Here is a 24,352-nt window from a genome sequence, read left to right as displayed (position 1 = left end):
GATTAAACTAGAGTTCCTGGCCCATGCAAATCCTGTGAGTTCTATTAATATCGTCACTGCTGTCTGCTCCAAGCTGGGAGACATTTCCTTTTTTAAAAAATATGCAACCCCCCCCAGAAATAAACTCCCCCAAAACCCATGCATTTATTGAATCTTTGCAACATGCCATGCGCTCTGCTAGGCACTTTGATGCATGCTAGATTTCTCCTTAATGCATGCAATGACATTTTTCTGTCTACACTAGACAAGCAGATTGTAAAAGGATACTCACCCCAGCCCAGTACAACACAACCACCCCCAAATCTACCTCAACGCCAATGCTACTGTTACTCTTCTTTCAAGGGATTAATAGCTACAGTTAACTAGCCTTATGGAGGTGGTTACGATTTAGTTTCTTTGCTACAAGCAAAGAATACCATCTGTGAAACACCCCGCTCCCTGCAGAGCCCTGGTGGGTCACTGTAACAAATAGCTTTAAAGGCTCACCCAAGGGCTGGGACCTCTGAACTCAAAGATGCCCACACAGAGATTCACAGAGTGAGACAGACGTGGAGATGGAGGTGAGAGGAGATACAGAGAAGAAAAGACACAAAAGAATCTTCTTTCTCTTGCTCTCAGCTTCATTGAAACAAACCTGACTGCTGCTTGTAGATGGACATGCTGCCTGGAAACTAGCATGATTTACATGACTGCATTGTCTTAGAACCATCCAAGCCTGAGTCTTACAGGACATGGGAAGGGGAGGGAGTTAAGATGTGAGAAGGTAAAGGCTGAGGACAAATCTCATTTCCTCTTTCTTGAAGAGTCTCTGGGAGTCACCGGGCCTACCTCTCTCTATTTTTGTGCCTGGCCTCCCACCCACCCGGAGACCCAGCTTGCCTACCTGGTCTGCAAATTCCTGCTGCAGCTTTGTTTAACTGCACACAGGAAGTCGGGAGGCCCTGGGCCCCTTCCTCACTGCCTGTGACTTGGGAGATAGTTTTACAAAGACACACATGCTCACTCACTCATCTTTACTCAGATATACACCTCTATTCGAAGGCTGAGAGCCTTCTGAGGCACAGGGCCATGTAAACTCTTCTCCAGTTTCCACACCTATTTTGCTGTGTGATTGAGGGCAAGGTGTTTACCTCTCTGAGACCTGGCATTCTCCAGTGTTCCCAGGATACTCAAGATCAATTCCTCATACTCCTAAGAATTGTGATGGTCACCGAGCAGGATGTGTATGTGCGCACATGTACTCCCATGCCCACGGCACATGCGTGTAGATCCCACGGCTACCTAATCACAAACTACAGATAACTCTCCCCCATCATAGAATCTTAAAATATATGACAAGCTAAATTTCTTTCCTTGCCTTTCCACATCAGAGTTCAATTATCTTCTTCAAACATTTAAAGCTCAAATGACCAGAATGAAATAAATGCAAATAAATAATCCTAGAGCTTAAAATTTGAGGCAACAAGTCTTCCTTTAAATTAAATAAACTCTGGGGTGGCTGGGTGGCTCAGTCGGTTGAGCATCCAGCTTCGGCTCAGGTCATGATCTCGCGGTTCGTGAGTTTGAGCCCTGCGTCAGGCTCTGTGCTGACAGCTTAGGGCCTGGAGCCTGTCCCCCTCTCTCTCTGCCCCATCTCTGCTTGTGCTCTGTCTCTACCTGTCTTTCAAAAATTGAATAAACATTAACAATAATTTTAATAAATAGTTAAATAAACTCTTACCCCCTCAGTTATATCTTACCCAGATAGAGTCATATTGGTGACTGATTATGTTCTTCTATAATTATTTCACCATCCCACCCCCAACCCTTCTTCAAGGTCACATGTGTATCAGCAGCTGTTTCAGCTTTATCAGAATAAGGTGTGAATGTTTTAGTTCCCTAAATTCCTAGCATGCTCCTGCAAGATGCTTCCCCTTGTAGGATTCCATTCAGCCTTAATTTCTAGCCTCCAGACCTATGGTTAGTGACTCATGCCCCGTCCAGGTTCCTGAGCTGTAATGTATCATGTAGGTCTGTTCACATTGACCTTGGTCTCCCTCTGCCAACTCCCTGGTTGTCCTTCCATCAAAAAGAGGTGGTGGAAGTGTGGGGTGGACAGCTCAGAATCCCCTCCCCCCTTTTGGTGTGTGTAAAGTCAAAAGAACTGTACTGAGCATGGCTCAAAGTCTGCAGGTGAAGAGCCTGTAGACATTCCTAGAGACACACATAGTGACAATATGCCTACTCACAGCAGCTGTAGGGATACCAGCCCATCAAACAGTCCCTTGGCAATCTCGGTGATCTTGTTTCCATACAGCACCCTAGAAAAGAGAAGACAGCAGTCTCTGTGATGTGAGGCCACTGAAGCCCACTCAAGTGAGAGGCCATCGCCTCTGCCAACTCCTGTAGGTGGGTGGGGCTTCTCAGAGCATCTCCTTCCCTGGCCGGCCTTACCCTTCCTCCTTACCAGTGAGACAGCAGGCAAATGCCACAGGGGCTGCAGAGACAGGCTGTCTGGGAGGCAAGGAGAAATCAGCTCCATCCTGTTTCATTACTGGGCAGCCCAGCTTAATAAATAATCCACAATAGGGCGCAGCGGTCCCCTTGTAGTGTCTCCCTGAGCTGCTAATATGACTCACACCTCGGCAATAAATAAGATGTGTAGGAAGCTGGCCGGCCCTGTGTCTTCTTGTCTTCAATGGATATTGATCAGGCTGAGTCCAGCCTACAGAACGTTTCCTTTTAATATCCCGTTGTATCCTAGGAATTCCTGAGCTGAGTTCTTTAATCATCCCTCTAGGCAGGGCTTTGAGTTTTGGGGGTCCTATCCAGATGGCACAGGGACCGCAGAGTCAAAGACTGGCTCACAGGAAAAACTGGAGAGCAAGGAATTGTTACCTCAGAGCGATGGCCCCCACACTCCAGCCCCTTTGCCTAGTCTTTGAGCTCTAGGAACCAAGAAACTCTGAATTATTTTACTCTCCTCTCTAGTAGGTGTACAGATCCCTCATACTGGGCCTCCTATTGGCGGGCTGGGCTTTGGTGACTTGGGAGTGCTTGGGGAAGAATTCTACTGTCTGCTTCTCCAGCCCAGCGCCCAGGGGGTCCTGTTGGCCATCCATGTAGGTGCTAAAGACACTGCTGGCCGCTCTCTGCTCTCATCCACGGCACAGACTGCTTCTCCTGGGCCCAGCCTCCTTTGAGATGGAGAGAACTGATTTGGGAGGGTTGGTTTTTTTTTTCCCCCCCCTTCAATTCCCTCTTGGGCCCTGAAGTATCCTGAATGAATGCAATATCCAATTCCCACTCAGACCGCAAATTCAGGCTGTTATATGTCTTTGAGGAGACAAAATATTAGGGTGGGGAAACAGGAAATGGGAATGCTAAACCAAACCCCCTATTTTCCAGACACCACCAGGAAAAAGCGTGAGTGTCTCACTCAGCCTGCGGGTGGGTTTCATTAATGTTTCAACAAATTAATGAGTAAATAAAAGTCAGCATGATGGCTCAGGCTCAATTTGTAATTCATATGAATGTCCCCCTGCTCACTGTGCCAAATGTAGTAGTGTCCCTATCTGCTTGTCTTGGCTGATGTCAGAAATTGTGGTGCAGCAGTAGCTGGTGGGGCGGAGGGGCCCGGGACTGGGGCAGGGGATCCTCACATGACCCATCAGACCTCCCTATGGGACAGCTCTAACCTCGTGGGTCCAAACCACCCTCCGGCAGACTGAAGAGGGCTGTGGGTCTACTGTGGAGCAATCTGGGTGTAGACCCACCTGGCTTTCCCCCAAAATCTTTCCTTGACTGCCTTCTTCACACCTTTCATATCTGAGCGCAAACATCTCATCCTTGGGAAGTTTCTCCAGAATATTTTAATGTTTTTCACCACCTGTCACTTTATTTTTATTTCCTCATTACTTTTCATTATGTCATGTTCTACTACTCATGTATTTCTTTATTTTAAACATTTTCTGTGCCCCTACCTCTCAGCTCACTTGAACGTAGGCTCCATGCATGTGGCGATATTATGTGGCTTGCTCATGGCAGGGTCCCTAGAGCTGAGAGCTGAACAGGGTTCAGCACAGTATTTGTTGAAAGAATAAATGAATGAGTACGGGCAATGAGTTCCTGCCCTTTAGCTTGGCCCCTGGTGAGTTTGGATTGGGTATGTTTGTGTTCCAAGCTCCATGAGACCGAGGGTCTTGTCCGTCCAGTTCACTGCCACATTCTCCATGCCTGTAAGACGATGCAGTACCTAGCAGGCATACTTGGAAGGATGAATGCATATATTAGAGGTCAGGGGGCACTTCACTTAATGCCCCAGTGTGTACTTTGGCACTGGCTAGTGGGATGCCATTTCATATATGACAAACAGATTCTGAATTTTGTTTCCTGTAGGACCAGAAGCATCTCACTGTCCTCGGATTGTTCCCAAGTCCCAGCAGAGGGAAACTAGATAAGGGGAATAGGAGGGTGGGGGCAGGGACAGGATCCTGGCAGCCCACAGCCACTCTCCCTGCTCCTCTGTGATCTTCGGCATAATACGCAGACACTAATCTCATATACAATCCTGTCTTTGATATCCCAGCCAGATGTTCTGTTCGATAAATGAAACTAATTTACTCTGCAAGCAGCCGGCAACAGCTGAATCAAGACACTTCCCTGTCCTCAGCCCCTTCCCAGTGGGATGGGGCCAGGTGGGGACAAATGTGGATCTTGTTACCTGCCCACTCATAAATTAAGCAAACAGGTTACAGAGAGAAGGAAGCATTGACAGCTTGCTTCTGAGCGTCCTCACTCTTACTCAGTGGGCAGGTCACCAAATGATATAAATAATATCAACTGAGGATGCTTTTCTTGTATCTTACTGTATACTTTTTCTTTCATATTATCTCGAGAGGCAGCATAGCATTGGGGATTGAGAGCATGGGTCCTGGAGTCATACTGCTTAGGATCCAATCTTGCATCTCCCAGTTGTGGATTTCAGATAATTGCATTCATTCAACACGCTTTAGCTTTGTGCAATTATCATGTGCCAGGTACTGTTTGAGGTGCCAGAGATTCAGCCAGGATCCAAACAGAGAAAAGTCCCTGTCTGTGTGGGGCTTAGATCACCCGATTCCTTCTACTGTAAAAGAAGGAAGTGGATAGAGTCTGTGTATTAGGTTGTTATCAGGATTAAAATTGCAAGACTCCTAGAACAGTATCTGGCACACAGTAAGTGCTTAATAAGTGCTGCCAATTATTGTAATCGTGGTCACCATTGAATATGTGGTAAGCAGAAAAGGTATCGCTATCCTCGTTTTGTCTGTGAGGAAAATACACAGTAGGCTCAAGTCACATTACCCATGCCACACGGTGAGCCACAGGACAAAGCCCCATGCCTTCTTGCCCCTGTGGGTCTCTGACTCCCTGGTGGATGAGGCTATGGTTCCATCCAGTAGGCTGCCCTAGGGTTGCAAAACCCAAGAAAAGAAGCCTTTACAGGATGGCGAGTGTGCTTTCTCAGAACAAAGGCCATGAGGTTGGTTTGGAGAAAAAGCCTGAAAATCAGGGGAAGAAAATTAGCTCCTCCCTTGACAAGGTCACATAGTTGGGAGAAATGGGCACGTTGGTAATAAACATACATTACCATTCTGTCCTTCCATCTCCCTAGAGAGCGCTGCTGAGGCACGCAGGGCAGGAGGGGGACGTGTGGGTAGAGCTGAAGATGCATTTGAATTAGAAGCCAATAGCTAGGAAGGCTGCTGGGCACTTAATCAATAAAAATAATGCATTTGGGTTGTAGAAATATTCCCTAAGATCAATTTCCCCTGAAGAAATATTTGTTTCTTTTACCAGGTTGCCACAAGTGTGTAAGGGAACATAAAGCCTTGATAAACACCTCCTGAAAAATATGGACACATTCCCCACCCCCCCCACCGCCACTCCCCCATGACTCTGCTCCCCACTTACAGCGACGTGAGTGATTTCAGACCCTGGAAGGCATCTGGAGCAATGTCCGATATCTGATTCTTGCTGATGTCTCTAAAAAACATTAATGGGAGAGTCTGAGAACATAGCTCAAAGGTGTGATACGACCATTCTTAAGTGTGAGTCAAGCATTTCAGATATTGAAAATGGTGAGAATTAATCAATTTATGTATTCATCGTACAAGAGAAGGGGCTTAAAGACCATTCAGTTCAACTGTCTCTTCCTAAAATATACCACATGTTTTCACTCTTCTTGGCTTTCAAAGAACGCCCACCCACGGCACCCTGACTTTGACATATGGCTTTGCACATGTGAGCCCTTACTTTGTAGGGAAGACTGCACTCAGTCACATTAGGGCCTTGTCGCATTACCAAGCAATTATAGCATAAATGAAGCAGAAGCCTGCCTCACCCAAACACAGGCCAGGGTTCTTGCAAGCATCATCTTCTTGTCTCATGCCTCAGCCAATGCTTATTTTTTCCCCCAAATAGTCCTGAGTCATTTCACCTCCCCAGTGACCTTTCCTTCCTGACCTGAAAAGAGGTTTTGAGCAGGGACTTAAGTCTCTGTCTGGTTCAGGGCATCCTTCAGGTCGTGTGACGTAAGCACATCACGCGATTCTCACGGGATGCCTCTGAGATGTGGATTTGTCACGGGAGTGCTCCTCAGAAAGGCACAAGCCTGGGGAGTGATGCCTAGGACTTTGGGGTAATGTGGATGAGAGGGACGCTGTGTAATAGAAGGCAGCTCCCCTGGCTGGCCGGGCTGGCGCAGAGGAATCTCCCTGACCCGGCTTCTCCCCAAAGCCCAGAGGCTGTCCCCTTTCCTGCATCCCAGTGACTTGTGAGCACCCGGCCCTCAGTTCTGAGGCGGGAGACATTCTGAGCCATTAGCTCAGGGGCGGCCTCTGGGCTCCTGTCACTAGAAGGTGAGATGCTCCAATTTCCAGAGACAACGTACCTCTCCAGTTCTTTTCCTTTAACAAAATAAATCAATGGATCTTTGCTTTTGTGCAGAAGAGAGAGAGCTGAGGTCTTGGAGGGTCAATGAGGAGGAGACAAGGGGATACGGAGAAGAAAGCACATCTAAGCAGATCCTTAAGCAACTGCCTCCAGCGAGGCCAGACACCCCAGCCCCCAGCCTCTTAAGCATCCTCCCCCCGTCTGTCTCTCCCTTCCTTCTAAAGCGTTGCGCAACCACTTTTCCTAGGCCTCTGCTCTCTTCCCTCCCTGCTTCTGAAGCCGGTAAGTTGAAAGATATTTCACAGGTTAAGGCTTCTTAGGCACAGCTGTCGAGCTTATCCCTTTAGCTGGCAAGATCGCCTCTTACAAATCCACAGATTGTGCTCACAAACTCGTCAGTTTACACCAGGCTTTTCTTCGGCGCTCCACTTTTGTAGAAGGGTCTTAACAAGCAAATGCCCTGGATTATCCTAATCTTGCTCGCCCTTGGCCTGCCTGCCTAGCAAGGCATTCCAGGCAGGCGTGCGGGGTCTGTGCTCAGATCAGACTAGTGAGCAAGCCTGGGTTTTTTATTTTGTCTTCCTGATCACGGGACGTCTCTTCAAGCTACTGAGACCCCCCAGTATGCAAGAGGAAGTTCTGGGACGTGGGGTGGAGGGAAAGTCCTCTGCTTTAGCCTTGTCAGGGCAAAGTGGTATTCAGTCCACAGCTAGCCTTTTGGATGCACTCCTCTCTGCAGCACAGGAGGGATGTCTTGTGGTTTTGGAGATGATGGGGAGTAGAACTGGACAAGTGATAGTTTAGCTGGGAACTGCTCCTGGAGGGTCACTTCATCTTAGTTCTTAATACTGCAGGAAGGAAACAGCAACCCTCTGAGGGCAAGGACCCAGAGCCAGAGGGGACTTGACATGGCTCTTCAGGGAGAGGGCTGGCATCTCAAATCTCCCCTCACTTCACAAAGATGGATGCAAAAGGTAGTGGCACTGGACAGAAGGCAGGCTGGGAAAGGCTTCTGCCGCCTACCAGTCTCCATGCTTGACCCCTCCCGGTCCATAGCAGGTGGCCCTGAGCTGACTCCAGGCATCTGGGTCACTATAGATCAGTGGTTTTCAAAGTGCACCCACAGGGAGTCTGCTCTGGCTAGCCTGGGGAAGGGAGCTAAAAAGTCTGCATAGGTAACACATCTCTATGTGATTCCCATGCACGTGATCCCTGGGTCATACTTTAGGCCACAGCATTTTATGGCCTGGTTGGTCTCTGACCCACCCCAGTCCCCTGGGGCTTACAAACTCGATGGACAAGAGGCAGCGGACTTTCTAGACTCTTCGGAGCCAAGGTGGCAAATTCCATGCGGGCAAGGCTCAAGTGGGGAGGTGCTGGCACCTGTGGATTCTACTCTACCTCAGAGCATGGAGACGAAAGAACACGCCCTTCCGGCCACACCACACAGCTCTGGTCCCCATGTGTCAGCGCCATCAGTTAACCAACCCTGTCAACTGAGGGCTTCTTTCTAGTGCCCTCTGTTCTCCTCTCAAATGGCTCTACCTTGATACTAGTTTTTACCTGGAAGTATTTTTTTCTACTAAGCTGGACACAAGAAATAGGGACAAAGTCATTCATTCCAGGGGCTTTTTGTTGTTGTTGTTGTTGTTGTTATTAGAAAGAGGAGGAGGGTGTGGTTCATTCACAGTTGAGGGGAAACTTCTCTCTGTTAGAGAGAGAGAGAGACTGGTTCATGTACACCTATGAGGAATTCACACTTAGGGTTTTAAAATCCATTCTGACCAGGGGCCCTATTTCTCCCAAGCCGTCATACTTCCATCTTGATTTGTGAGGTTCTGTTAGCTGGAAAAATCTGTAAGTGGTCTCTTTTCCCTACCGCCATCCCTTTGGTGGGGGGGGGGGCGGGCAAGGGGGCATCATAATAAATATCAGTAACATCAGAAGTGATCAAAAATTAAATTCACTTCCCAGGTCGTGACTGAGAAGGTCTTATGAATTTTGAATGCACAGATCATGGCAACTCCAATGGGATGAAGAAAGGACAGTAAAACATAGCCAAGCTCTAAATTACCTGGACCTCACAAAAAATTAGAGCAGTAACTTAAATCATGCAAGAGATATAGGTTGGGGCAGTGACTGAACTTGTCATTTTTCACTGAAATTACTATCTGGCTGCATAATCAAGTTAGGCTTTAAAAATGAATTGGGGGGGGGGGCGTATGGAGTGAGCTGGGGAAGCAGGGAGACCAGGAGATTAATGGCCTAAGGTTTTAAATATTAAGGCCTATATTTATACAGCTCCTCCAGCAAGAATGCTGCCAAGGGGAGGGGAAAAGTATGTGCTCAGGGCTGGCTCATTAGGTTGGTTTCCACTTCTGGAATTGTACCAGGAGAAAATCTTGTTTGGTTTGGATTTCCAGGGAGATGGGAAGTTGCCTTCCCAAGATCTGAGGGTAAAGCCAACCAATGCCACTGTTTCTTGGGGATGTTTATTTTTAACATAAAAAGGAGTCAGCAGACACTTAACCTCTTCAATGTAGGCCCTCCTACTCAAGGGAAACCGATGAATCAGCCTTCAGTGGAAGGGAACAAGATCGAGCCTGTGCATATTTCTACCTGCTCTCTTTTTCCTCCGTGGGAGGCCAGAGACAGTAAGTAACTGGGATAAGAGCAGCATTTTGATTACTGGACTGTAAGAAATGATTTCTCAGCTCAGAAAAGGGAAAGGAATCTCCCTCCCAGATTCTAAATATCCAAGCTGGCAATGGCTGGGCCATTTCCGAATCCTACTTGCGTCCCCTCGGAGTGCCCTGCTCTGCGTGACTCACAGAGTCATGCTCAGGGCAGTCATGGGGCTGGGGAAGGCAGTGATGATGACATCACCACAATGGCGGGGATGAGGACCATGGTACAGGATGCTGTCAGTGGAGCTGTGAGAGGGAAGGAATGGCAGCACTGGCATAACCAGGGACTGATAGGATGTAGTGGTAGCAGTGATACCGGATGCAGCGGTAATGGGGGTGGTGGGGATAATCACAGGCAAGTCATATGTGGTTGGAGAATAAGGAAGGGCCCAAGGCTTCTTATCTCACTTAGAACAGAAAGTCCTTGTCATGGTCTAAAGGGTCACAGGATCTGGCCTCTACCTTCCCACCTCTCCAACACAAGCCCTGCCTCTGTCTCCCTCCCTGATCTGCAACCCATCCATGCACGCTCCCCAGGGCCTTTCAGCTGCTCTCTCTCAAGAGCTCCTCATTCCCACCCTTTATGTGGATCACCTGTACAGAGAGGCTTTCGTGGGCCCGCCCTTTGTTTCACTTTCTAGTACTTAGCAATTTCTGATATTTGTTTCTTTTCTGTGTTCACCCACTCAAATGTGTGAGCTCCATGAGGGCAGACTTTATTTTAGAGCATGCTCTATCCACAGACCCTGCAATTCCTTGCAGGTGGTGGACAGTCACTCTTTGTTAGGTGAATGTGTGCACAGTTGTAGGCATGTACCACAGCCAACATGTTAGGGTGCTGGAGATTGATACAAGGCCATTGCCATCTCATTTTTACTGAAGTTCCTACTTTAGGTCCACATCATGAAAGCCAGAGGACAATAAACATGGTAGTATGGGCTTTTTTAGGCCAATGCAGCTGCACCTCTCACCTAGATAATTTTACTTCGCTCTAGTTGGAGAGGCCCTCAGCTCTGAGGTGTCTACATCGCTACACCTCACCATCTGAAAGCAACACTCCTGAACCTTACCTCGCAATCTCAGGAAAGCATTCCAGGCCTGACACTGGGCTCTCCATGAGGAATGTGATGTGGGCTATCATCTGGGCAGGTTGCCTACTACATAGGGCATATTACCCCCCAAACTGAAAACATCTGGTTCATTCCTCCCCAGGGGAAACTCACATTCGCTTCAGTTTCTTGTACTGGGTGAAGGCTCCAGCAGGGATGGATTTGATGGAGTTCTGTTCCAGGCGTCTGGGAAACAGAGCAGAGAAGAGTCAGTTAACCATCCACCTGTCAACAGGCGGTTGCTGAGGGCCTTGGGGGACAGGACGTCCCCTCCCATCACGTGGCACCCGATACTGGTTGCGGGACACTGGGCAAACTTCTGCAGGATTTTGGTTCTTGCTTATTCTAAGTGGTCTTTGAAGGCAGATGTCTTCTTCACAAAAGCTGTGGGAAGTAACTGGCATGCTGAAAAAGTCAAAGGGATAAAGAGAAGAAAAAGAGGTGGCCTATGGGCCAGCAATGCCCATCTGCCCTGGAAGCATGTCACCATTCTGTCAAAAATTCAACCACTGGGGAGCCTGGGTGGCTCAGTTGGTTAAGCGTCTGACTTCGGCTCAGGTCATGATCTCGCAGTCCGTGAGTTGGAGCCCCGCGTCGGGCTCTATGCTGACAGCTCAGAGCCTGGAGCCTGTTTCAGATTCTATGTCTCCCTCTCTTCTGGCCCTCCCCCGTTCATGCTCTGTCTCTGTCTCAAAAATAAATAAACGTTAAAAAAAAAAATTAAAAAAAAAACTCAACCACACTGCCACTGGGGTATTGTACAGGCAGAAATGACAATGGCTGACTTCATTCCTGGCTTTTTTAAAAATTAAGGTATAACTGACATATAATATTAGTTTCAGGAACACAACATACAATAAATAACATTTGATTATTTGTTTCTGGGTTTTTCAATGGGCTGTTCTAATATGCTGGAGAAATGGCCTTCAAGTCTTTAGGCTCCCAGCCTGCCATTCATCAAACTGACTCCGACACCCTGAGGCCTAGGGGCCCCGACTGGACGACTCCCCTGGGATGCTGCTAGAATCTGTGGCTTTACTATGTTACAGACTTTCCTGAAGACCTTCCTCTCTTGTAACTCTGGAATGACAAGAGATGTCATAGGCCCCAGGCCCAGGGCCGAGAACTTTCTTGAAGAGAAGTGAGTAAGCATCTCTGTTCTCTCGCCTCTCAGGTGACTTCCTGTTACCAAGAACAGGTGTGGTGGGAAACAGGCCTGAGTAGGAGGCAGGGCCCTCTATTAGAGGTGATGAGTGATGCCCTCAGGCCTCGGCTGAGGACTGAGAATCTCCTTCTCGTCCATCTCCCTTGTCTCCAAGGCACGGGTCTTGTCATCACCTTCTCATTTGGCGCGGATGTTCCCTAACCTCTCAGCTGGGAAGACACAAAAAAAGGTGTGCGTGGGGGCGGGGGGTGGGGGGAGAAGAAGGAACAGACGGGCGGAAGTGGCTCCCTCAGAGGCTACATCCAGTGGCTGCACATTTCTGGCTGGGATGAACCCATTCATCTTGAAGAGTAATCCCCGCTGCAGAGTCGGGGAGACAGTCGTATTAATTTGTGCCTCTGCGATCTCATCTTCATTGGGGGAAGAGAGTATTTGTTACTGGAACCGCTAATGGAGCAGTTTGCCAGCAATTTTCCCATTTCAAACAACATCTCAGCTGCTAATGTGGAATGGTTTGTCAGGCCTACCCATAACACAGACAAATCACTCTCTAGGCCAAAGGAAGGGTGGGTGGGGGAGAGAGAAAGAGGAAAGGCGGGTGGGAGGAGAGAGGGAGCATCAGGACAGATCATTCTTGGCTGCTAGATGAATAGAGTCTACAAATGAGACTGCCACGGTCTATTAAGAAAGCCTTTGTGGCCTGTTGGAGGGGGTGGGGAGCGTGTTCTGCTGGGCACATGGGCACAGGCTGGCCAGACAGGGGCCTGGCTGTTCTTGGTAAGGCACAAGAGCGCGCCACAAGGTCCCAGAGACTGTGGGCTACCCGATACAGCCAGCCGCAGAGGCAGCAGGGAGGCTCCAAGGACATTCTTGTTCTCCAGCTGAGCAGAGTTCAGCAGGGATCTCTCAGCCCAGGCAACAGCTCCATGGGTCTCTGGGGCTGCCAGTCAGGTGGAAAATGCTCTCCAGGAATCCTGTGATTCACCTGCCACTTTGGCAAGGGATTGCGGCTGGATGATGCCTCTGGGGAGAGCCACTGTCTGTAACGATGGTAACCCCCTCCGTTTTCGCAAGAGGACCCACTGCTTCCAGCTGCAGGCCAAGAACCTAGGCAAGTCAGGCCAGCCGGGGGTGTGTGGTCGGCTGGCTGTCAGTGCAATTCATAACCAATTAACCTACACTTTAGTGAGGGGTGTAAGATTCAAGGGAGGGATGAATCCATGAGCAGTATGTGGTACCTGTCCCTGAGGAATTTAATCATCTGGGGATAGAGACAGCCCAAGATGGTCCACCACAGAACCAAATTCTATTGCTATCATAACAAACAGGAAGAGCGATCATTTATGAGGCCAAGTTGATTTATGTCTATTATCTCTTTTAATCCTTACATGTATGAGGCAAGCTATGTTGGCCTCATTTGGTGGATGAGGAAAATAAAACCTACAGGGATCAAATAGCCCATCCAGAGTGACAGAGCTAGCAAGAGGCAGAACTGACACCTGTTTCTACACATCGGACATACTGCCTTTCTTTCTGAAAACAGAGAAATTGAGGCCTAGAGGCTAAAGTGGCCTCCCCAAAGTCACAGAAGAGTTTAGGAGGTTATGACCCCAATGCTGATTCTGAGACATCATGCAGCCTCTGTGTAAGTGGGTATTTTGTCTTGCCATTTGCAACGCCGTGGACAGAACTAGAGTGGATTATGTTAAGTGAAGTTAGTCAGTCAGAGAAAGACAAGTATCGTATGACCTTACTCATATGTGGAATTTAAGATACAAAACAGATGAACATAAGGGAAGAGAAGCAAAAATAATATAAAAACAGGGAGGGGGACAAACCATAAGAGACTCTTAAAATATAGAGAACAAAATGAGGGTTGCTGGGGGTGGGGGTTGTGGGTGGGGGATGGGCTAAATGGGCAAGGGGCATTAAGGAGGACACTTGTTGGGATGAGCACTGGGTGTTATTATGTAGGGGATGAAGTCATTGGCTTCTGCTCCTGAAATCATTATTGCACTATATGCTAACTTACTTGGATGTAAATTTTAAAAAATAAATAAACTTAAAATAAAATTTCATAAGGAAATAAAAAAAAGACATAGGCATTTTGTAAAAAGGCTGTAGGAGTTGAGGGAGATGCAATACAGATGCGAATACATACAAATATGCAAACAGAGTACAAAGGTGTGGTTTTGAGCAAAGAACTTCAATCTTAGCAGGGACGGCTCTGTGCGTCCTGTACCCATCAGACTAGTACACTCTGGGGATGGTATTTGTCTCTGCAGTCTCTCTGCTTCTTATGCTGCTGTGGGTCCTGGCTAGACACCTGATCCCTTATGGAGTGCCAAGGCCATGCCATGATGTGGGTTAACCTCGCTCCAGGGGGGATCAGAGTTTGTCTGGGGTGGTACAGTTGTGAATAGTCAGTGTCCTTCGAATGTGAGGTAAAGGCAAGGGAAGGGGTAATAACAATAGTAAGAGCTATGAGGTGTCAGGTGCTTGTAAGTCAGGCATTAGGCTAAGAGTTTTACATGGCTTGTTTATCTTAATATTTACACCATGGTGAGGCAGGTCCTATTCATCGTTTCCATCCCCGCTTTAAACGTGAGAAAATGGAGGCTCGGAGATGTTAAGTCTCTTGTCCAAATTCACAAAGTCAGGAAGAGCTACAGCTGGAAGGAAATGCAGGCAAGTTTATTCAGTTCAAAAACCTGAGCCCGCAGTCACTAAGCTTTGTTGAATCCCTTTTGTAGCTGAGGCATCTCCATTTTTAGTTGCCGGCAGCTCATCCTCAGAGAAATGGCCCCTTTGTCAAGGGAGTAAGACTACAGTGCCTGTGCACACACAAACTTTCTATGTAGCAAACAGCCCCTGGTAGGTTTTATATAGCCTGGAACAAGCATGCAAAGATCCATACTCCCAGTGACAAGAATTCAGTGTGAAGAACAAAAAGAAGCATTAGCATCAGCAAAAAACTGTCACATTTAGAGAGGTGTCTGAAGCCAACAGCTGTTTTAGGTCTCTCTTAAATGGCACATGTGTCTTTCTTTGTCTGGCAAACATTCTTCAGGCTGCAAACTGATTTAATAGAACTAGCATAAAAACAAACATACAAATCAAACATCTGAACATCTTCCGGCACCAGTAAAAACAATGGGAACAACTGATGGGGATTTCAGCCGTTTGCGCTCTGTATTGATTTGCCCTAGTTTCTCGGTGCTTCCTTAATGATCTGTCATTTGCAAACATGCGACTGAACGCAATATATTTCTTGCAATGCATAAGTCAACATGATGCCAGAGAGACTGGCAGGGGCATGGCTAGTGCGAGGGCATGGCTACAAGTCACCTGATAAAGACGTCCTGGAGCTGGGTTGGAATATTGGTAGTGGTGTGGCTGAGGTGGCAATAACGATGAACATCTACCATTTATCGAGGGCTTTTTCTATGTCAGACACTGTGCTCTTTGCATACTGGCTCATTTTATTCCTTCAGCAAAACTACAAAGCAAGTGTTATTAATAATATAGTAACAACGAAGTTGAGGGATGCAGGCATATGTGACACGAGCCGCTCCTAACCTACTCTGCAGAATACCTGGCACTGCCTGCAGAAAGCAGAGAGAGCCAGATTTGCTCTTCTTACTATTTGCATATGCCCACATGCCTCCACCACAGAATTTGTTTTTTTATCATCTTAGAAAACAATGAATGAAAAATAATATGGGAACTTGAGACCAAACCATTCTATCATGTTGTCCATGCAACACATGCATAGGCTTTTCTTTTCAGATTTCATTCAGTGCCTTCCAAACATCGTGCTAATTTTCTGTGCAATTGTGTTATTTAATCTTCATGGAGAATCTCTAGTAGGTCTGATGAGCCCCATTTTGCAAGGGTCGGGGGGGGGGTCGGTGGGCAGTGGCGGACCAAGTGAAGCAGGAGATGTTAAGAAAGATGCGCAAAGTAAGAGGCGAAACTGAGACTCAAACCCTGAACTATTTATCCTAAGGCTCTGTTCTTCATTATTCTCTGTGCTTCAGCGGCTTCCCCTTTAGACTACTGCCCCAATCCACCCCATCTCCCTCCTTCCACGTGGCAATCCCTCAGAAACCTGGTGCTCTCAGAACATTTAAGAATCCTGATTGTTGACGGCTTCCAGAACCCTCCAGTCCTTTTGTTCTTTTGACTGTTTTTTTTTTTTTTTGGTTTGTTTTTTAGTTCTCTCCTTTTAACATGCCCTGGTGACCTGTGTAATGGGAAAATACTTGCTTTTGTTAAACAGATAAACCACTATTTGTCTCTCCACCCCAGATAAACAACAGGGGTGAGGTGAGACTAGGTGGAGAGTGGGGCTACCGTTCCTCTCCCCCAGATGCTTTCACTTATGACTTGACATTCAGTGCATCCACACAGCCCTTCTCCATCACCTGAATCTATGTGCTATCGCAGAGGGCATGAGACACACTGGATGGCACTATGTGGGGGTGTAGAGCAAACTGGAAGAAGATGGGCAGTGATTAAGATGGGGCTCTAGGCACAGATGGTCCCTCTGGAGGCTTGAGTACTCAGGGGTGAAGACAGAAGACCACAGAAGAGAGGAAGGTGTGAGCCTCTGGCTCTTCCCAGAATCTATCCCTGCTGGAGGCTGGAGCTGGTTCAGAGAATCAACAGGGAGCAGCAAGAATGGTGATGGTGGGAGCTCAGTTTCGAGGAAAATCTGCAGGGAACTGTCTCACTGTGGGTTCTCTGGAAGAAAGCTATTTTTAGAGGAATTGGCTCTGCTATGCGGGGAGACCAGCAGACACTCCTCTGAGCTGCCTTGGCTTTGAAAAACATTCTAAAAGAGTTTGCCAGATTGCTTTGCATGAGAGATAGTCCTTCCTCCCCCCAAATGTTGGGGAGTGCAGAACCCCTCCTAAGGTGTTAACGCATCACCACTGGCTAAGGATGGCCCATGGGATCTGAAGAACCTGAGATGGTGCCAAGCATCCCTAAGGAGAAAGGGGAAGTCTGGATTGTATGGGTGGCCATGGACACGAGTCAAAATTCTTGATGGGAAAAAGGAAAAGTCACATTCAGATGTCTTTGGGATGATAAATCAGACACTTCTATTCATCCGGGGGGGTGTACTTCAGTTTCCACTCTCTGTCTCATCTTTCAACCTCCCCCACCTGCTGGTCTTCTCTCCCTAAGAGGCTGCGTTTCAGCTGCTTTCAAGACTTTCAGACCAACACACAAGTCCCCAGGCACGGGTTTTGTTGCCTTGAGGAACAAGCAGGTTTCTTCCTCAAAGGTCTCTCTTACATGTCACTTCTGCCTGTAGCCTCCTAACCACAGAGTCTTGCTTCGTCTGCTTTAATGTCTCAGCTTCATTTCATCACAGAGGAGAAGGAGGTGGGCACAGCAAGAGAAATCCTGGGCAATCTGTCTGGTGGGCCGTGGGAGCTCCACAAGCAGGGGCGGCCTTATTTCCATGTCTGCATACATTTGCATGATGATGAGCTACCGCCAGGCTCAATTCATAATGCAAGTGGCTAGCCCGGTTCTTGAACCTCTTCTGTCAACCATCACCCTTAAAGTCCTGACTTAGTTCTATGGAAGGATCTCCAAATGCAGGTAGCTTCAGCTCCTATGATATGGTTTCCAACCTTTCTCACGGAGCCTAATAAAATGGTAGTAGCAGCAGCAACAATAGCAACACAAGTACTAGCAGTAGTAAAATAATAACAATCACGGCCAGCAGAGTATATCCTATGTGTCAGACACAACGCCAAGCATTTGACAGCATACATTTCATTTAACTTTCGCAAGAGCTGTTCAGAAGGTACAGTTGGCCTGTGAATGTTTCAGTTGAGGAAAACAAGACACAGAAAAGTTATTTTCCAGAGTCAAAAGGCATGGCCAGAGCTAGTATGTGGGTCTCCCTGAATCCATAGTCTACCCTTGATGGCTGCTGTTTGTGGCTGTTTTTAGAAGCACTGTAGCTAGGTTGGTCATTCTCAGACTTTTAGATTTCACAGGCTAGGTGGTTACAGACCTTTTATTTTGCTAGTGAAAGGGCTCTGTGTGTTATATATAATGTATATTATATAGAGACATACATTTATACACGTGTTAATTAAGCACATATTTAGCACATACATGTGCATGCACACCCAAACATATATATTCTGCCTCTAGTGGCCATCATTTTATAAGATGAAGGGCATTTTAAAAAATATAATTTATTGTCAAATTGGTTTCCATACAACACCCAGTGCTCATCCCAACAAGCGACGAAGGGTATTTTTAATAACAACAATAGAATAAGGAAGTTCAAGAATTTAAAATAAAGTCTCCTTTAAATGGAATATTTTTGCTCATCAGAAAAAAATCACATTGTTCTTGTTTTTCTCACTTTACCTCACATTGGGAAAAACATTCCAATAATCAGACAGCCTTTCAGAAATCACTGAATCAAACTATTCTAGTTTGTTAATGTCCCTTTAAAAATTTGATGTCCAGGTATGAGCCCAACAGTCCAGGTATGGCTTGGTCTGCATGGGTCCCACCTCCAATGTACAATTTCCATCTGCAATTCCTCTCTCCTAGACACCTGAGCTGTGTGCCTGTGAGGCCCAAGTTGGAGGTATAATGATGTGGAGGAGAGGAGGGCGAGTCGGGGGTTGGTGCGGGTCAATGGTTATAGCTTATCTACTAGACTGGCCTCTTTCATCACGCTGTGGTTTGAGACCTGGTCAAGGAAAGAGCTATGGCTGCCAAAGACAGAAGATGAAACCTGGCAGATGGAGGGAGAAAGGAATGAAGTGGGGCAGAAAAAGTGGGAATCTGAAAGGAGATGAATGTGGGCAGGAACTCCGTCTTGCACATCTGTTTGAGACAGTCAGTGTCCTCCCCTGTCATGGATGGAGAGGGAAGGTGGAGGGGCTCTTACAACAAGGAAGGAAGAGCTGACTGGGTGAAGAAAGATGGCACTGGGAAGTGACATGGGAAGACCATGGGTGGGGAGAGAAGGGAGAAAATGAATGAGGGGAGGAGGATAAACACAGGGGGGAAATGGTACGGAAAGGGGAGAGAGTAAGGCCAGGAACAAAAGGAAATGGGAGAAGAAGAGAAGCAAGGGGGTGAGCAGGAGAGGCATGAGGTTGAAGCGAGTTCACGAAGGAAGGGATCTTCAAGTCTAGAGCAACAGACTGTGAGGAGCAAAGAGAAAACAGCAAAACGTGAACAAATTAACTGCTGGTTCTTGACGAAAGGAAGACTGAAGGGTGGGCGAAGAGGGATGGAGGCTACAGAAGGTGTGGCTGTCAGGCCAAAAGGAGGCTCTGCTGACGAGCTCCCGCCTACGGGAAGAGGTAGAGGCATGAGTTGTGTCTACTGGGGCTGGGAAGACAGTTTTAAAGGGAATCAGGGAAAAGTTGACAAAACCAATGAAAGAAGAAATGAAGCCTCCACTGTTGTAAATCCTATGTTTCTTCTCAACTCAATCAGGGTGAAACCAGAGTCCTTAAAATGCCCCCATGATTTGGCCCTTTGTTGCCCCTCTACTTTTATCCCTTAATTCTGCCCCTTATGTTTGCTTCACTCTAGCCACACTGGCCTTCTGGTATAGCAGGCACTCTCCTCCCTCTGGGCCTTTGCACATGCTGTGCCCTCTACCTGCAACACTCTTCCTCCACGTATCTGCTTGCTTTTTTCCCCCTTAACTGACTTCAAGTGTTTTCCTTGCTTTATTTTTCTCCACAGAAGCTACCCCCTTCTATCATATCATATAATTTACATTGCTTTGTTTACTGTTTCTTACCTCCCCGCACCCCACCAGAATGCAAGCACCATAAAGGCAGAAATTTTATCTTTTATTCACTGATGCTCCTGGAGCACAGAACTATGACTAGAACATAGGGGGCTAACAACAGACATTTGTTGAATGAATGTGTGAATGGCTGAAAGAGTTAATGGGCTATCTATTGGATCGCATCAGGAACAGAAGGGATGCAAAGGAGGAGGAAGAGGGAGAGGAGGAGGAAGAGGGAGAGGAGGAGGAAGAGGGAGAGGAGGAGGAGGAAGAGGGAGAGGAGGAGGAGGAAGAGGGAGAGGAGGAGGAGGAAGAGGGAGAGGAGGAGGAGGAAGAGGGAGAGGAGGAGGAGGAAGAGGGAGAAGAGGAGGAGGAAGAGGGAGAGGAGGAGGAAGAGGGAGAAGAGGAGGAGGAAGAGGGAGAGGAGGAGGAAGAGGGAGAGGAGGAGGAAGAGGGAGAGGAGGAGGAAGAGGGAGAGGAGGAGCAGATGAGCAGAGGGGCTACGGAAACGCGTGTCTTATTTGAAGGGATTTTATCTAATGATATTTTGACTAGGAAGATTCTATCTAAGCATGTTTTTAATAAAGCCACCTAAAGGTGAAGGTAAAAAATGAAAACATTTGTGGTCATGTAAAGAGTGATCCTGGGGCGCCTGGGTGGCTCAGTCGGTTAAGGGTCCGACTTCAGCTCAGGTCAAGATCTCGCGGTCCGTGAGTTCGAGCCCCGCGTCGGGCTCTGGGATGATGGCCCAGAGCCTGGAGCCTGCTTCTGATTCTGTGTCTCCCTCTCTCTCTGCACCTCCCCCGTTCATACTCTGTCTCTCTCTGTCTCAAAAATAAATAAACGTTAAAAAAAAATTAAAAAAAAAAAAAAGAGTGATCTTGAGGTTGGTGTTGACTGACCCCTCTACTTGACCCAGAATGAGAAACTGGCCATTTTCTAATGTATAAGGCAAGAGTGGACAAGATTGAACTATACGGTCAAGAAATTTTTAGTGGTATTATGGACATCTGTGCACACACACAGACATACACAATTTTTGTACCTACAGTTCTAATCTAGAGGACAACGATCTGATTTGAAATGATTAACAGTTCACTCTTGCTCAGATAATGGTAGCTATGAAATGAGTTCATCATTCATGTACCTTCTGCCAATACTACCACCAGTACATAGAGCATTTGCCCACGTGCCAAGGACCCTATTAAGGGCTCCCATGCAGCATTTCATTCTGTTTCCACGATGACCCATTGACAATACTGTAATTATCACATTGTTATAGATGAGAGAAGTAGAGATGAAAAAGAGTGATTATTTTGCCCAAAGTCACACAGCTAGTAAATGGTAGAGCTAGGATATAATCACAGGGTGATTCCAGGGAAGGGACTGACAAGCTTTTATTGTAAAGGGCCAGATAGCACATATATCAGGGTTGGTGGGCTAAGTCACAACTACTCAATACTGCCTCACGAGGACAGCCATGGACAATCCGTATGCAAATAGCTCTGGATGTGTTCCAATAAAACTTTACTTATAGAAATAAATGGTGGACATATTTGGACCACTGAGAAGTTTGCTGACTGAGCTCTGGAATCTATGCTCTTGACAACTGAGGTATCACACCTGGGAAAGCCTGGACAGTTAGCAAAGGGATCTCTGAGTGTTTTTTAATAGTTAGCGGTAACAGGCCCACGCGCCACCAGACTACTGAGGGATTGGCTGAGGCAGAGAGATAAACTCACCAGGGACAGAGGGTAGCAGATGGGGCACTTACATTTCGACGATGCCCTCTGGCAAGTTGGCAGGGATCTCCGTCAAGCCCTTCCCTCGACAGTCCACGACGTTATTGCTGCATGTGCAGGCCGAGGGACAGGAGATGGAGTTGGCATTGCAGGACGGAGGTTCTGAGTGGGGTCCTGGAGGTCCAGAACACATGGTCAATCATGACAGTGTCAGGAGCCACTGGAGCTTTTGTGCCCCTTAACCAGCTTCCAAGGAAGCAGCACCTGATAAAATACCTGAAAAATTTTCACCAGCTGACATCTCCTCTCATCTGGGAGACATGGCTGCAACTGGCTAAATATTTAGCCAAGAGGAGAGATTCTGACCTTGACCTGTTTCTGGATTGTTCTACTGGCTCTGTCATCACATCATCCTCGTCTTTCAGAGAAAGGGTTGCTCTCAGAGTCAGTCCCACATGAAAATATGCCACCAGAATGCAAAAAAAGGCACATTGGGACTATTTGCTCAGGGTGCCCAATGTCTGAACACCTACGATTTTTGGCTTTCATTTGGGGATTGGATGCTAGGTATAGGCACGCTTTCATTCTTTTCTCTAGAGTTTTGAACACACTCTAAAACCAAGTTGGGGTAGGGGAAGCTGTCAGAATTTCATTATTTGATGTTCTCAAAGTGTCTATAGTCATCAGCAGTGACATCATCCAAAACATTTTCAAGCAATTTTTATGTCCAGAGAACATGCAAATAAAACCTATCTTATTAGAAAAAAGGCAAATAAGTTATTACGTATTTTGGAGTCAGCTTTTAATTTTGTTTGAGGTGAGAACCTGCGTGAATTTAAAGCAAAGTGGTAAAAACCCAAGTAAATGGCATCTAAAGAGCATCTTTAGAAAACCACACAAAGATAAAAATATATATTAGCAAACTAACCCAGGATTCAAAGAGTCACAAGAAGTACATTCAAATGTTTTAAACACATAAAAGTTTTCATGCTATCACTACTTCTTCAAAGTAAGGTAAGAATCTCAGACCTGTGGTTTGTTTTCCAAATGTGGACATTTTGTGGTCCCAAAGGTAAACCCGACCCCAGAGCCTCCTCAGGACCTCTCCACCGCCTGCGAGATCTAGCCAGCAGGGATTACCTGATGTCTTTCCAGATGCCCACCCCCAGAGCGGAGGACCACAGGCTCAGACCAACTCTGCCGATCTCTCACTGCCTGGACATGGGATTCTGACTGGGAGCCCTTGGACAGAGATTCAATATGAAACCTGAAAATGTCTGCAGGGAAACACTGACTTTGGTTTGGCCAAAGTGGATGCATCAGAGAACCAAGGGGGCCTGGGCAAATGCTTGTTTGGACATTGAGACTCAAAGTGGAGGATCCCCCTCTTCACGCTCAACAGTCCCTGTGCCTGGGGACGGTCCTTCTGCAAGGGCTCAAATGGATGCCAAAGGCTCGTTGTGGAACATTTACCTTGCCGGAAAGTGCCGACTCAGTAATCAAAGATTACTTCTCTTGGCCTCACCATCTCCTTCTCTCTCTTTTTCTCCCTTTCTGTCTCTGTCTCTGTCATACACACACACACCTACAGACACACATACACACATACACACATACCCCAAATTAAAAAATATCCTCCTTTCTGGGACATTTGAGAAAATATTCATGTCTAGGGCATAGGGACTTCAAACTCTTCAGTGTTACTCACATTAGCAGATCTCATGGAGACCATGAAAAATGCCAGAATGATGATGACTTTCACTAAAATCCCCAACCGGAACATTCTCTGGGAGAGGTGATACAAGCTTTGTTCCAAACTGGGGAAGTTTTCCATTTCTAAGGAAATGGCAACCCCAGAGAATCAGCTTATAAGAGCCTCAGATCAGGAATGAGAGTGTTGTGGCTCAGGGAGTGGGGTCTGGAGTCCTACTGCCTCAATTTGAATCTTGGCTCTGTCATTTCATCCCTATATCCCCGTGCCCAGTTTTCCCCATCTGTAAAATGAGAAGAAATAACAATACTTATTTCACAGCATGGTTTTGTTGTGAAGGCAAAGAAAGTTAATGCATATAAAGTATTTAGAAGAATGCATGGCACAGAGTCAGAGCTTAGTTGCTGTTATTATTACTGTTAATGAGTCCACCTCTGGCACGAATTGCCTGTAAATCATAATATCCCTCTGAGCTCTTTTGTTACCAACTCAGTGAATAAGAAATTTGGACTGCATGACTTCTGAAGTCCTTTTTGGACTGAAAAGATCAATTACTCCTGGTCTTCAGAAGAATCAAAGCAGAGAAGGAGTAAAACACCCAACAGCACCTGTCCATCCTGGCTCTGCTTCTTTGAAGGGGGCCAAGAGGATATGCAGTGTGAAGAGCTCCCACCCTCTCCCCACATGTGAGAGAGGCTGGGAGTGGTATGGCTTCAGATGTCAGGGCTTTTGAAGTGCCTATGACGCTCCCCAAAGAAAACTGCCAGGCTTGGCCCTCCACGTCAAGGGGCTAGGGTGCCTAACAAAGCCAGGGAGAATCGCCACACCACGGGCACCTTCCTGTTTGGGAAATGTCAGGGATTCCGTGGAAGGATGAAGTCTGTGCTCCTCCTGTATTTCCATCCATTGAGGCAGACAGTAATCGGATGGCTGTACTTCTTCTGATTTGTCAAATTGTTACTTGGTTGGGGTGTGTCAGGAAGGGAGAGGGGGAGAAAGACATTACAGTCAGGGCTTCTACGGGCAACAGGAAGTTCTGAAATGGGAGTTTTTTTCAAAAATGCCCCTTTGACTTCTGTGCTAGAATTAATTCTGTTTAAACCAGCCCTAGGTTGTAGCCTTGAATCCCTCTGGGAATGAGCTGGGTCTTTCACAGGGTGGCTCTGATTCTGTAGGGAGTATGTGCTACATTTCAAGGGATGTTGTCAAGGTAAAAAAAGCCTTTGAA

General features: G+C 47.0%; 1 protein-coding gene across 1 annotated transcript in view; it reads right to left on the bottom strand.

Moving 5' to 3' along the window:
* SLIT3 (slit guidance ligand 3) overlaps positions 1–24,352 on the bottom strand; it is a 598,696-nt gene that overhangs the window by 100,398 nt on the left and 473,946 nt on the right. The window contains exons 9-12 of the mRNA XM_023259788.2: positions 21,446–21,587; positions 10,826–10,897; positions 5,935–6,006; positions 2,229–2,300 (exon numbers count right to left, since the gene is read on the bottom strand). Of these exons, the coding sequence (XP_023115556.2) occupies positions 2,229–2,300; positions 5,935–6,006; positions 10,826–10,897; positions 21,446–21,587 (358 nt within the window). The remainder of the gene's footprint in view (positions 1–2,228; positions 2,301–5,934; positions 6,007–10,825; positions 10,898–21,445; positions 21,588–24,352) is intronic.

Source organism: Felis catus, chromosome A1, assembly GCF_018350175.1.
Source record: "Felis catus isolate Fca126 chromosome A1, F.catus_Fca126_mat1.0, whole genome shotgun sequence".
Taxonomy (NCBI): domain Eukaryota; kingdom Metazoa; phylum Chordata; class Mammalia; order Carnivora; family Felidae; genus Felis; species Felis catus.
This window is presented reverse-complemented; position numbering and strand designations above follow the sequence as displayed.